A 15,744-nucleotide genomic window follows, 5' to 3' on the forward strand; every position below is an offset into this window, starting at 1 on the left:
CCATGGTTAAATAAGGCTGAGTTAGAGATTAAGGCTTAAATGAGTTGGATATGAGTATATCTAGATCCGAATTGTTTATTCGAATCCTATTAGATAAACCATATTCAAACCCCATTTTGCTTTCTCTAAACCTGTATCTAGATCCGACCGAATTACTTGATTCAAGTCGAATAATTTCGGGCCGTTCAACTTTTTTTTGCTATATTTTTTTTCAATTGTTGTACTATTATAAGTTTTATTTTATAAGAATTTGATTGCAGTAGAAGAAAGATATCAAAAAAATATATAAAAATGTAATTTTCAAAATAATATATCATTTGAATCTAAACGGATATAAGAGTGGATTCGTCTCTGACCAAAATCTGACTCGGGTCAAGGAACATCAACCCATGTTTGACCCATTTTTTTTTATTCTGATATACTCCAATGAATCAATCCTACTAAATTCGAATTCGGAACATTCGGATTTTGAGCAAAATCCAACCCATTTTATGCCCTATTCGGGATGGGGAAAAATAATTTACCATTAGGAAACCAGATATAAACATGGTTTAAATTTTCTTCTCACATATTCCGATTTTGATAGGGTACAAAACACGACATTGACCTCAAACCATCAAATGTTTCAAGAATATTTTAAATTGTATTAAAAATTATTTCAAATTTTCTCCAAACAAAAACATTCCATCGATTTGAGATTTTATACCTCAAAAATAATTTTTTTTTTTTAAATGTAACTTTAAGCATAATTGAATGTAAGAGCAAGATTAGCTCATAATGGACTTATACATAGAAAAATTAGAAAAACTCTCGAGTCAATCCATTTATGGGCATGTCACGTGGGGGTAAACTTAACTCATTACCCCCACATGGCACACCTAGAAGTGTTAGTTAAGGCAGGAGCCTAACTGGTAGTTGGCCCCAAAACTTGAAGGTATCCTACAAGAAATCACAGAATATGACATGAAGCTTTTGTACAACCAATTTGTACCTATAGCCATTAAGTTTGCACTAGGCCCATACTGATCCTGAGTCCACTCTCACAAAATTGTTCAAATTTCCCAATTAAATCAGCAAACAAACCAATTGAGGATTTTGACAATTAATTGGCAAATAGGGCAAAACATTTACCCATCAACCTCAAAATTTTATCTCCAGAAGAAGATTAGGGAGGTTGAAGATGATGGGCTTTAGGGAAGAAACCCTAGTATACAAAAATTTTCAAACCAAACCTCCTGTCGATAATTATTGCGGAATCCGAACTTCGTTACAATGCCTGAATCATAGCTAATAGCTTGAACTGAGCATTTGCTACCTAGGGGTCTTTGAGACCTCAAAAGACCCAGCCTAAATATTGTCTCCCTCATACATGCTAATCCAGTCCAACTAACCAGAATAAGATCAGGTGAAGGCACAATCAAGCAGTTCAGGCCATTGGGTGCACTGTGGCACTCAACAGGATGACTGTCCCAGGATCAGGTTATATGTCAAATTAGAGCCTGGTCAAGCAGCATAGATCCTACCCTAGGTCCATGTTGGGTTCAATTATCAGAGCTTCAGAGTTGGACCTAACCCGACCAACGTCACCCATATTACACCCCTACCATTGGGTACAATATTAGATGAGAGAGAGTGTCACTTGGTATTTCCAAGGTGTTCACTGTCACCTGCAACGCAAGCAGTATGTCAGCTTCCTTAATACTGATCACACAACAATGTTGGATAGTAACATTAAGGCACAAATAAATGTTTTTGAATTAATGTTTGGATCAAATGTGATTTTTCTCCACACCAATTGGAAATCAAAGCAAAACAAATTTGGCATCTCGTAGCAACTCTTCGTAAATTAAAATACATAATCTTAGTGTCTCGAAACATTTTTTGATGCAATCACCAGGATCAATGGAATCGTCCTTTGTTGCAAGCAACAAACTCACTGCTACAAGGAATGAGTATATGAATGTTCGGTCCTTATCTGTACGATTCCTGACGCTTAGGCTTGGTTTGGACAACTGCATCAATCTTCTCCAGCACTTCAGGTGTCAGCTTTGGGATGACATTAATCGCCTTCATGTTCTCTTGAATCTGCATTAGTGGCAAAGGACGTCTCTTAATTTAAGAGAAAAACACACACAGGAGAGCAAGATCACAAAACCAAGTTCAAGTATTCTCTTAACAACAAACCATATACGTCTCCATCCCAACATCAAAGACAGTAAGCATGAAAATCAACGGGGAGAAACTCCATCATAACATTGAAGCACATACGTGCACCTCACAGATCATTCAAGCATACAGGTAAGAGAGAAATTATCATGTATACATGCAATTTTGAGGTTGTTCAAGTCCGGCTTACTCACAAGCATCAACAACAAAGCCATATCCCCAATACTTACGGAGTTCGTATCTGTCTCCATCCATGTTCTTTTGGGTTTTCCACTCGCAATTTTAGGATTTCAACTTGAACATTTCTTGTAAGGGGGGTTGTAACTGGCTTTTGGTGAACATGCCCAAACCATCTCACCTAACTTTCTCTCAGTTTATCGTCTATTGGAGCCACTCCTACATTTTCATGACCATGTCCGTTTCTAATTTTATCTATTCCTAATCTTTCCACTCATCCATCTTAACATCTTCATCTCTGCAATGCTCAATTTATTAACATGATACTTCTTGACGTCCCAACATTCTGCACAAAGTGTAGCTGGTCTTACTGATGTCCTATAAATTTCTCCTTTTAGTTTGATTGTATGCATCCATCACATAGTACTTCATAACACACCTCCACTTTAACCATCCAGCTCTGATTTTATGCATAAGATTTTCCTCAATCTCTCCATCCTTATGTGTGATAGACCCAAGATAACTTTTGGTGCAAATTAGATGCGGATTTCAAAGGGGTCTTCTTTGACGGATTTGTGTTTAAATGAGAGGCTTTATGTTCAAGTTAACTTAGTATATTTTCGTTTTAGTACTCATAACTTGTACCATTTTTTAATGGCTGGTTACCTCGACCGGTCTTTTCTCTTAATACAATTTGGTCTACTTATTAAAAATAATAGACCCGAGATAACAAAATTGATTCTAGACTAAACTTAACTGGGCATTCCTCTTTCTGGGTGTCAATGCTCTCCACACACTCGACCTTGGTTCTCCTTATCATAAAGCCCTTGGACTCTTAACATGTTTCTCCATAATTCTAGTTTTGTGTCAATTCCCTCTCTAGTCTTACCAACTAATACAACATCTGCAAATAACATACACCGAGGTACATACACCTAAGTATGAGCAGTTATTTCATCTAAAACTAGAGCAAACAAATATGGATTCAAAAAAAGAAGAGAGGATTCAAAGCTGATCACTAATGCAGGCTACTTGTAACTGGGAACTCATTTCTCACCTCTCCATTTGCCCTCACACTAGGCACAGCCCCCACATACATGTCCATAATAATATTAATTTATCCAGTTGGAACTCCCTTCTTACCCAATACCCACCAAATTAGCTCTCTAAATACTTTGTCGTATTCTTTCTCTTAAATTAACAAAAATCATATGAAGGTTCTTCCTTTTTATTGGATATCAATATTTGAATGTAACTTCTCAAATAGAGTTTATTGTGTTGTCTAAGTAAGAATTCCTAGAACACATCTTTTTTTTTTTTTGCTAGGGGGGTTAGTGGTTAGCGGAATAAGGGGTTCAAGGGGTTTGAACCTAAGACCTTGGGAACAACCTCCACAAGGTCTTACTGCTGAGATAAGTGGTCCTTCTTGTAGAACACAACTTATAGGTAAGAACTCCTCTACAAAAGAGATCATGGACGCAGTCAAAAAGTTGATTACTAGGTGGATGTGGGTCTAGAAAGAATTATGATATGTGGTAAACCAGACACTGAAATTGATTAGGAGAACATAATCAAGAGCAGCGTTGTAAGCGTAAGTTTTACCTATTAGGCGATCTAGAAGATTTAATCAATAGTTAATGTGAATAGTTTTTTAAATAGGGGTCATCTTAGATTCTCCAGTCCTAATGCTGAGGTGGGTAATACTAAACCAGGTCCAAACTCTTGTTCAAGGCTCTTATATTCAAATCCTTGAACCAAGAAATGATGGACATGGTCCCACTATGTGATTGATTGAGCTACTAAGAGAATAGTGACTCAAGGAGAAGTTATTTTCTTCTTGAACTTGTTCATTATAACTTGCACTATTGTTCAAAGAGTGCTTTTACAGTACTCTTGGGGTTCCTACCCTCCCTAACCTTGAGAGAAAAAATGGCCACCTGCAAACACAATCCTCAAAGAAGTTTGGATGTAGCTGATCAGTCTAGCCTCAACTCACCCAAACTTCAAGAACGTAACATTTTGAACTCACGCATTTCCATCATTTCTAGAACAACCGAATCCCTAGCCATGACCAAAATATTTGCATACTCCAAGGAACTTTAACTGTATCTTAATCCATCACCCCAAACCCTTACTAACAGCTTCTAATTCTTGATTATTGGATATTATTATTAGCTTTAAGTGGATAAAATAAAAAAGGGAACACTAGTTTCTTTATCGAATAAAGATTAGCTATACACCACACTAGTGAACTCCACACACCAAAAGCAGGAGTCAGCCTCATTTCATGCACAACGCATTCCTTTTTGAAGCATTGAAGCAGAATTCCTAGCAATGAACATTTGCACATCAATTTTTGTTGGCTTCTCCAACTTTCTATCTCCCAACACATCTCTTATGTGTATTTCTCGCTTCTCTTTTGTAGGTTATCTCAACCTGTTAGGCCCTATACAGTTTTCAGAATAAATCTTAAACCTTCCACACAAAAGAGTACGTTGGATAATTTGATTGTGCGGGGTTGGATCACTCCCAATTGTTGTCCCATTTGTTTGAAAGATGGAGAGTCTGTGGATCATTTGCTAATCCATTGTTCTTTTTCTTATAATATTTGGTCTACTTTCTTTGGTCTCTTCAATATTAATTGGGTCCTTCCTCGTAATTTCTCCTCGTTGTTAGTAGAATGGACCAGTACTGCTTTTCACACCAGAAAACGGATCCTGTGGGCTGTTCTCCCTCAGCTATTGCTTGGGGGGTTTGGATCGAGCGTAATAACAGAGTATTCAATAACAGGATTAACAGCGTTCATGCTACTTTCTTGGAGATCTTGGGTTTTTTATACCTGTGGTCGAGACAGAGTATAGAGTTTGCAGGGACTACTTTTGAGGACTTTGTTTTTAGATGGCATTCCTTATGTAATTATTAATGTTGTAGTTTTCTTTTTTTGTTTTTTTCGAGAGGCTCTCTCGGCCTCCATGTATTTTGTTTGCCTTTTTTCAATATATTATACTTCTCAAAAAAAAAAAAAAAATTTAAAAAAAAAAAAAAAAAAAAAAAACAGATAAATGTAAATTAGAAATGCAGACCACCTCAATTCCATCACATTAACCTACAGTACACAAATAAGACAACTACTACATTCTAATTTAAATTGCACTTAAAGTGATATTTTTATTTTTTTGCAAAGAAATTAAAGGAGAGACGGAGTGAAGGTAATGGATGCATTGTAGTTTCAGGGTCATAATCTTACAGTTAAGCCCAAGGGATGCGCAATTATACAATAAACATACCTGATACTCCTTTGTTGCACCAGTAATAACTGAACAAACATTAGGATTTGACGCACACCAAGCAATTGCAAGTTGAGATAAAGGCACCCCCAGTTCATCCGCAATGGGTTTCAATCCATTAACTTTTTTCAGTATGTCATCAGCCAGTGATCTGGCTGCCAGATTCTACACAACATATAATTGTACATCAGAGATGCTGCGTAGACAACAAAAATTTGAGAATCACCATAGTCCATGTTCAAACAAGTACTCTTCCATGATACAATAAAACTTTGGTGTTCTTCAAAAGACAATCAAAATCCAATCCAAATTTCAAGAAAAGTTAGTTACAAAAACAATATCATGCAGAATGTCAAAACATCTAAAAAAATAATTACATGTGAGACTTCATAGGAAGCCTATTAATTTGATGTACGTGTACAAGTAAATCAGTTAAAACATTTTTCTACTGTGTGAACATACAATATGGGAAGAATTCTTATATCTCTGGAATCATTTGTGGAAGTCACTTCCCTAACAAAGCTTTATTCCATCTCTTTTAATTTTCTAATCCCCGAACAGGCATTTTTCATTGGAGAATTACTCACTTTCCACTATCGAATTATAATTGTCAAACTGCTCTAAGTCATTCCACTTGAAAAATTCGTGTCAATCTAACTCCCTAGTTAGGATAACAGGTGTAGTTAGTAAGGGCATAGAGTACAACAAAAGACCAAAAGGGGTGCTCTTGATCAACACTACGCTTCTACCTTTGGAAAACAAAGAGGTCTCCACAAAGACAACCTTCATCCCTAGGTCCCATAGGGTCTTAGAGAGAGAGCTGGCATGGTGCCTAAAGGCAGGCTAAGACAGTTGGTGAGAAGGAATTAGTGTCACACCCAATGACCCTGCTAACATATAGATATTTCCACAACTTCAACCTCCACATTTTTCTTTTACCTTAATTAACCCCTCAGGACCCAAAACAGCCTCAAAGCAGCACAAGAGGCCATGCAAACAAGCCTAAGCTCCTACTGAGAAGCTCCTGGAAAAGGACGTTTTCATCTGCAAGCAATAATTGAGAGATGTGCAATGCCTCATTGCCAACATCAAAACAAACTCATAGCACCTCTTTCAGCATATCTGGTCACCATCAACCTAAAAGCTTCCACCACCAGTATAAAGAGAAAATGAGATAATAGCTCTCCTTGAAGCAAGCCCCGGTTACTCCTGAAAGTACCTAGGAGGGGAGCCGCTCATTGCTCACCAATATGGAAAATGAGGCTGAAGAGATGCATATCTGGATCCATCTCCTCCACTTAAAGCGAAACCCCATTCTCCCAACATGGTTTCTAAAACCCCAATTCACTGTTACCACTTCTTGAATCATACACGTGTTTGCGATAAGCACCTTATTCAAGATTTGTCTCCATTTGATAATGTACAAAGAATAGTAGGTAAAACCAAATGAACTTAGAGGTCAAAGTCATATGACCAAGGCTAGCTATTTATGCAAGGGCGAAGGTGTTCTTCAATTTATTGATGAGGATATAGAACTGGAAAAAATCAAGGATAGGTAGAAGATATCAACATTGAAGATGTATTTGATAAAATAGAAAGTCAAGTAAACGAACCAGGGTGAATGGGTCTTAGAATATTTTTTCATAGTTACAATGGTCGATACTTGATGTGACAAAATGAACAGTTATTTCAAATTGTTTTGCCCCATTACAGATGATAAACCAGTTGAATAACCCACTTCATTGCCCACACCCTCCCCTATAAAAAAAGTATGGACTTGCATATCCTAACCTTAGAAACTAAAGTTTGGTGGAAAACTACCACGCAGTTGTTCCAGCTTTCTACGATCTTTTGAAGGAAAGGAAAGCTCCTCTCAGGATCTAATCATTATCATTCTCGGCTGACTTTTCTTTTGGTGCAAACAGTTTATAGATTTTAGAGGTTTCTTTTTTGAGGACTTCCTTTTTAGATGGGATCTTGTTTGTAGCAAGAGAGACTAGCTGTTTTGTTCTCTTCGAGGACACATAGTCCTCCTCTTCAATAAATGTTTATTTATCAAGAAAAAAAGAGTGCTAAGAGATTGACTTGAAAGATCCCGGAAATTCCCTATGCCCCTACCGTATTCTAGCTTGGTACTTTCCACTGCCTGTCCAAGGTTGAGCCCTGGGATTTGACGGCAGACTTGAAAAGCCACCTACAGATGCTTATGATGAAATGAATGGCTATGTTAACTGTTTTGCCCCAATAAATAATAAACCAAGATGAGTTCCCAAGTTAATGCTATGAATTCTCTGAAAGTAATAGTTACACAACCACTAACTTAGAATTTTCTTAACCGATCATCACTCAATAAATAATGCTAGTTAAGCTAAGTAGTTATAGGTGAATACGTCAATGCAAAAGCATATTACTGCTGAATCTTTCTGTAACTAAGAACCAAAAGGAAACCCAAAAAATTAAGGATAAATATTAATGAGACCAGGATATAACAACTTTGGGAAAGTGTAAGAGTAGATCCACAATCAAAGAACTCTTACCTTATAATTTTCCAAAGCAAACCGACTATCAGGCGGTATAGTTCCTTTGTTGTACTTTCCAGTGAGTACTCCTGATGCTAGTGGACTCCATGTGGTAAGACCTATACCATAGTTGCTGTAAAGAGGTAGAAACTCAGATTCAACCTGCATCAATATACAATATCCAGGTATCACATTGAATACCAAGAAGTTTACAAAGCAAAGTTTCACTAGTTGCCTATTAAACCTGCAAAAATTATCGCCACAATCGTAAAAAGGGATCAATTAAAGCTGTCCCCTAGGCCAGAGGATCCACTAAATAGGGTGATAAACAAGGTGAAACAACAGAACCAATACAATAAAAAGGCCTAAATTAGCTAAAATTACCCAACCAATGAGAATTGATGTTGAGCATGCTGCCCACAGTTGAAAGCAAAATATAAAATTAACTATACTATTTCAGTGGATGCCTAACCTTTTTTTTTTTATGGATACGGCTAACCTAAATATTGCTGTCCTGGTCAGGGCATTCGTGTGGCGAAAACTGAAGCTTTTTTCTTCATATGAAAGATCATTAATCTTCTAGACTTATTGCTGCATCTACAAGGCAGTACACTGTTCCCAAGAGGACTAACCTTGGGAATAAGATAATTTGAACTCCTGGAAACTTACCCTACTCGTGGGATTAAACCCACCACTTCCCACTTGGGGAAATACACACAAGCCATCTAAGTTGCCAGTTGAGGGTAAAACTGAAGATATCACGTTGGGCACTTTCAAACCCCGAATTTTACAAGACCTCAAGCTAATGTAGAACCCGAATCAAGAAAACAATCAAGGGAACAATCCAAAGTTTAATAATTATTTACGTTTTCACTTACTTGGATCTAGATTTCTTTTTTTTGGATTACTTATTTTCCAAGTTTGAGTTGTCTTTAGATTAATTTAGGAGTTTAATTCGAGTTTAGATACTATTCACATCATTTTTATTTAGGACTTATTTTGACGGGTCAAAACTTGTAGTATTTGACCATTTTTATGTCATTTGAAAGGTTATTTAATTACCTATCCAACAAGCCTACGATTTCGCAATTCCAATGAGTTTTGATAAAGTTATAGTCAAAAGTGTCAATTTTTATGTAATTTTAGAATTAGGATTTCGGGTCTAACAAATATAAATGGCTATTGTAATTAATTTTTAATAATTTTGAAATAAAAACAAAAGATCGAAGCTCTTCTAGAGAGTTCTCTAGTGATTAGAGGCCATCCATCTTAGTGTGGAATGTGATACCAAGGCAATATTTTTCCTATCATCTTCTCATCCCCAACCCTCATCCAGCTCCAACCAAATAACCTAAAACCTTCACCAAAATTAACACACTACTGCCCTAAAAAAATGCCATAATGACAAATTTTTATGATTACCCTTTAGGATACAACTAATAGAGATTTCTAAACCCTTTTCCTATAAAATAAAAAAATAAATAATAATAAAAATAAAAATAAAATTTCTTTGACCTTCATCTTCCTCCAATTAACCTTTCCACCACCCTTCCCAAGTAGAACAACCTTAGAATCGATTAGATTTAGGTTTTTCAGCATCACAAGCTTTATTGTTTTCCGATCAATATTCCTATAGAGAGTTTTAGAAATGGGATCCAATGTATTATTAGATTTAAGGGTGGTTTTGATATATTCCTTCAGACTTGGGTAGATCTTATGTGTGACTAGCACAAAAATGAACCTTGATGTTTTTTTCCCCAAAACCGATTGTCTTCAACCTCTTGGATAATATTTTCTTAAATTCTTGTGGAAAAAATCATCAAGTATTTTTCTTCCCAAAAACCCAATTTTGTTCTTGAGGTTTGAAAGTTGAAGTAGATAGAATCTAGAGGTTAAAGGTGAGGGTCAAACTTTTTACCCTGGACTTTGAAGATGTTGAAGAAGATAGAGAAATCAAGGGTTACTAACGAGGTCAAAGATTGGACATTCCTGTCATTTGTTGTTAGTCTCACACTTTCAACCACAATCAATGGGATTTGTCATCAGTTTGAAAACCAGAAATATCTCAAATGTACAAACCGAAAACCAGAGGAATATCTCAAAATTACCCAAGAAATAAACATGAAATACATTATCAATCAAGAACAAAACTCTTGAAATAATAAGACTTTTAATTTTTCTAGCTATGGGTTAGTCTCAATCATAGTCACAAAATTTTCCAAAATTCACCAAACAAGGGACCAGCCAATGAAATCGGTAAATTAATTGACAAATTTATCAATTAATCACCCAATATCACAACAATTTTACCCTTCAACCTCAAAATGTTATCATCTTCAACCTTCAAATCTCAAGAACAAGATAGGGGAGATCACAGTCACAAATTCTCCTAATTTTCCAAAAATTTGAAGAGGAAAAAAATGCCGAATAAGGGACTAGCCGATTAAATTGACGAATTAACAATTAATTTAACCTCAAAATTGTATCTTCTAAAACAGTCAAATAATCAAATCTCAAGAAAAAGTTAGGATTTTTAGGAAGATTAAAGATAATTCTGGTTAAAACCCCAAAAACATCATTTGATGCTGATAATCCCACAAAATTTCCCAATTTTTTTTACAAACTCTCCCAAAATCCAAACTAAATTCTCAAATCTCAAGAACCTCTCCATTTTCTTTATTTAAGCCATAAAACTTCAGCGCTTAACCGGTTGCTTCAAGCAATTGGTACGTAATGTCGAGCAACATGCTTCTCTCTGGATTCATAATAATATCATAGTAAATAGTATTACTGGTACTGGTCAATTTAAGTTAGGATTTTTAGGAAGATTAAAGATGATGGGTTCAGGTTAAAACCTCAAAAACATCACTTGAAACTGATAATCCCCCAAAAAATTTTACAAAACTCTCCCAAAATCCAAAGTAAAGTTTCAAATCTTAAGAACTAGTTAGGATTTTTAGGAAGATTAAAGATGATGGGTTCTGGTTAAAACCCCAAAAAACATCATTTGATACTGATAAGTTCCCACAAAAAAGAGAATTACAAACCTCTCCCAAAATCCTAACTAAACTTGATTACTAAAGTCTCAAATCTCAAGAAAAAAGATAGGATTTTTAGGAAGATTAAAGATGATGGGTCCTGGTTAAAAACTCAAAAACATCATTTGATGATCCCCCAAAATTTCCCATTTTTTTTTACAAAAATCTCCCAAAATCCTAACTTTCCTAACTAAACTTGATTGCTAAAGTCTCAAATCACAATCACTCACCTTATGCCGACTCAAAAGATTATACTCTGGTTGCTCAACAATAGGTCCAACAAGATCCAACCGATCTGCAACTGCCCAAGCCTCAGTGATCTGCTGAGCCGACCACTCACTCGTTCCCCAATAAAACGCCCAACCATGATCAATCACATAGTTCATTGCCCTAACTGTCTCCTCAATAGGTGTAGAAAAATCTGGTCGATGGCAGTAAATAAGATCGACGTACTCCATGTCGAGACGCTTGAGAGATGCTTTTGTACCCTCGATTATGTGTTTTCGAGACAAACCCTTGTCGTTGGGGCCAGAACCGCCCCAGAAGATCTTGGTGGAGACAACAATGTCGGATCGTTTCCATCCGAGTTCTCGAAACGCTTGACCCATGATCTCTTCGCCTCGACCATTAGCGTAAACTTCTGCGTTGTCGAAGAAATTGACGCCATGATCTCTGCAACATTGGAGGAGAGATTTGGCTTCTTTGACGTCTAATTGGTTTCCGAAGCTTACCCAAGCTCCATAAGAGAGCTGGCTTACCTTCAATCCAGATCTTCCCAAGTTCTTATACTGCATCTTTGGTTAATCTCTGTATGAGTTTTTTTTTCTTTTTTTTTTAGATTTTTAATTTCTCAGATCTCAACTGTTCTTAGTTCGGAGTTCGGTTGAGTTGCAGACTTGCAGACTTGCAGACGGCAAACGTGAAAAAAAAGCAAAGAGAGAGAGACTTTGATTCTGTGCTCCAAGAGATTGTTTGATGATCAACGCAAGCTCTATATTTGTGACACGTGGTAATATGTCGAATCTAATTAACTGTTGGGCCGGCATGCTGCTTCAAAATTATAGCACGTGTCATCCTATCGTAGTCATCATCCATCATCGTTCTTATTATATATATTTTAGGTTTGAGAAACGTAAAATTGTCCAAATCTTACCCAGGGTCTTTAGAGGAATTGTCCAAATTGTCCAAAGCTTGTGGCGTCGAGAAAAACACGCCTCCGATTCCACACGGTCTAGAGTACAAAAATTGAGTCGTACTGAGTAACCTCGAGATTAGACCTCACATCGTCAATATTGACGTGGAAGTTAACACCGCGTTTGGATAGAGTTTCTTGATGACTTTTGCTCTTGTATAGAGAGATTTTTGCTTTTGCATGAAAAGATTTTTATTATTTATTGAGAAGTTCCAAAAACTTGCTCTTTCACGAAGAGATTTTTTACTCTTACGCAAAGAGATTGAGCTTCTACTCTTGCGTGGAGAGGTGTATCCACACAAGGGGAACCATAGATACTTTTGCCATTCACTTACATGCCAAGTGTGTGCCAATCTTAAGAAAACTTTAGCATTATTGTATAAAATTGTATCAATTTTTAAAATATTAATATTAATATTATATATTTGTAGAGGAGAAATTTGGCGATACCTTGATAAACTTTGCCCTACTGAACCAAAGTTATTCCCTCATCCTTCCTATTAGCATCGATGTGATACCTGCCAATTAAGGGTGCAACTTAATTCGGTTCAAACTGAGAATCGAACCAAATCGTGAAATTTGGATTGGTTTGGTTCGATTTAGATTAGTATCGGTTCGATTTCGAGTTTAACAAATAAAAAACTAATGAATTCAGTTCGGTTCTTGGTTCAGGTAATATAAAAAAATCGAACCAAATCGAAAATCGAACTAATATTAATTTAAAATAAAATATTTAATTTTTAATTTTTAATTTTTACAAAACCTAACCTAACACTCATCTCTCTCTTGTCTCTCTCTCTCTCTCTTTCTCGTCTCTACGAGCTACTACCAACGACCATCAACTGATCTCTCTTTCTCTCTCTCTCTCTCTCATCTCTGCGACAGTGCGACCTCTTGCCAGCTACTAGCGGCTTATATATATATATATATATCTCTACGACTGCGTCCTGCGACTTGCAGCCTGCGGTTGTGACCGACGACAAGTTCATCTCTCTCTCTCTCTCTCCAACTGAGACCTACTACTATGGCTGCGGTTGCAATTTACAACCAAACCATAAATATATTGGCAACCCATGGAACCAAACCGAATTAAGGTCGGTTTGGGTTGGTTCGATTCTGGTTCTGATTTTGCTCTAACCCGAACCAAATTGCACCCCTCCTGCCAATGACCCTCTGACGCTCACGTTAAAGTAGAAGAACAAAAATAAGAAGAACTCTATCTCTCTCGAATTGGCAAAAAGATCATTTTGCCTTTGTTGATCTCTCTATTTATAAATCTTCCCTCGAATCAAGGTTTTCCCTTTAATCGGGATGTGACCACGATGAATCCCTGAACTATAAGGATCCTAAACAGAATTAAGATCTTTAGGATTAAGTCCTTGATTATAGAAAAATCTCCTCTGAGATCTCAAGATGTGATATGCGTAAACCAGGATTACGTAGATACTTAGACCAGGCCTGCCCTACCAGGCAAGCCAGGTTTCTACTAATATTGTCTTGCTCTACCAATCAAGTCAGACGTCTCTATCTTGGTCTATCCTACTACTAGGCAGGGTGGGTCGGATGCACTGGTTTACACAAAGTACCACTTAATCAACTTGGATACATGTATAGTTTGGATAACGTACCATTATTATCCTCTACAATTACCCCATCTCGAAGAAATACGAAGTCTCGTCGTCTTCTCGAGACACGTATCTATCCTATGATTGGTTGCCATAATCTCCTATCATTACCTCTGTCATGAACATATCAACGCGTTAAATGCAGCATCGTTCTGAATCTTCTTAGACGGTTGAGATGAATCGTCCCTTATTTGTAGTCGTCCACGTGCCCCACTAACGTCTTCACTAAACCTAAATGTTGCGATAGTTAGGCTAGAAGGGGTTATCCTCTCTAGGCATACGTCATCCTTCTGGTCCTTCTATAAATAAGGGATTCTCGTTACTGTCCTTTTTTTATTGAAATCGCCTCGACCCTTTTTCACAAAGTAGTAAAAAGGAATCCGATTTGCAAATAGGGGATTTTTTTAGAATTGGGAGTTGTCGCCTAATTTAGATCTAAGAACCATAAATAACTCTAAAATGGATCGAGTTGGTCCACGAGTAAGAGAAATAGGTAAGGGGGCAGATTACGGGTTTCAGAATGTGTTAGGCATTGAACCTACCTGATCGAAGTGATCGATCTCTACTACAATCCAAAACTATCCTACAGTTGACACGCAAAGACTAAAGTCAAATTAGGGTCCAATCATCATCAATCTATATTAGATTTGCAAAACGAATCTTACGACTAATATTCTCCCAAATATTACATGATTCCTCGAACTCTGCACAAAAATGAAATTTTTTGAAAAAACCTTGATTTGATCCCGTGTAATATATGTAAGCTTAATTTTTTGTTCTTTTAGATTACTTTTCAATGTAGGACTAAATAAAAATGGTAAGTGTTAATGGAGTATCGTTATGATTGATAATGGATTTGTCGCAATTTCCTAATTTTAGTATAGATTGTCCGTTCCATGCAAGGCATCCCATCTTCTTCCGATGCCCTTCTAGCATTATCATCTGTAAATCAAATATGAAAATAATATGAATTAGTAAGGTGTCTGAGCAAAAACCATATTTCAGATAAACAAATGGAGAAAGTCTCATTTGGTAATAAGGGAGCTTAGAGCTTACCAATCTGAATTATGGAGGAACCAAGTCCTATAGTCATTGTTTTGGAATATTATGACCATGCTATGCTTGAAGAGTAGTCGTTGTCACTAACAATTTATATCATATCATGAACATTGTTCATTTTGGGGGTTCCACCATTCAGAAAAACATGATTTTCTCGACCATCAAGTTTTAACATCCTAAAATATTTATAACACAATTCCCTGTATTTCCTATACTTGCAAATGTGTTTTGTAACGAGAATGAGAAGGATTTTCATTGATTTTTTTTTTTTTTTTTAAGTATTTTAAACTCTGTAGCGATTAATAACCATTCCTAAATGTGGAATGGTTTATAACGATTCCAAAACCCCAGAATTTTAAATGGTTTTGAACCATTTCAATTCCTTTGCAACGCATCAATACGAAATCGTCTTTGAGCCGTTTCAAGAATACTTAGGAACTGTTGAAAATGGTTCCTAATTGTCATTTTTGTTGTAGTGCTTTCCTAATTAGGAGTGTATCTTACTTAGATTTGTGGAAAATATCTTCCTCAATTTTTCCATTCTTATATGTATTAGACTCGAGATAGTGACAATGATCGTGATTACCAAAGTTGCTCTCCACATATTTGATACTAGAATTTGCCTAGGTACAGTCATCCTCTTTAGAGTTAAGGGGGTAAAAAAGAAATACAGTAAAGTTG

General features: G+C 36.4%; 1 protein-coding gene across 1 annotated transcript; it reads right to left on the reverse strand.

Moving 5' to 3' along the window:
• Positions 1 to 1,731: 1,731 nt before the first annotated feature.
• On the reverse strand, positions 1,732 to 12,099 carry KAB1 (potassium channel beta subunit 1). The gene is made up of 4 exons (XM_086451712.1): positions 11,418 to 12,099; positions 8,168 to 8,311; positions 5,631 to 5,795; positions 1,732 to 2,085 (listed from the first exon to the last, which is right to left on the reverse strand). The coding sequence occupies exons 1-4, from the start codon at positions 11,979 to 11,981 to the stop codon at positions 1,972 to 1,974; spliced, it is 987 nt and encodes a 328-aa protein (XP_086307838.1). The 5' UTR covers positions 11,982 to 12,099; the 3' UTR covers positions 1,732 to 1,971.
• Between the last annotated feature and the right edge of the window lie 3,645 nt (positions 12,100 to 15,744).

The sequence above is a fragment of the Akebia trifoliata genome, chromosome 8, assembly GCF_017979445.1.
Source record: "Akebia trifoliata isolate Shusen 1 chromosome 8, ASM1797944v1, whole genome shotgun sequence".
Classification (NCBI taxonomy): domain Eukaryota; kingdom Viridiplantae; phylum Streptophyta; class Magnoliopsida; order Ranunculales; family Lardizabalaceae; genus Akebia; species Akebia trifoliata.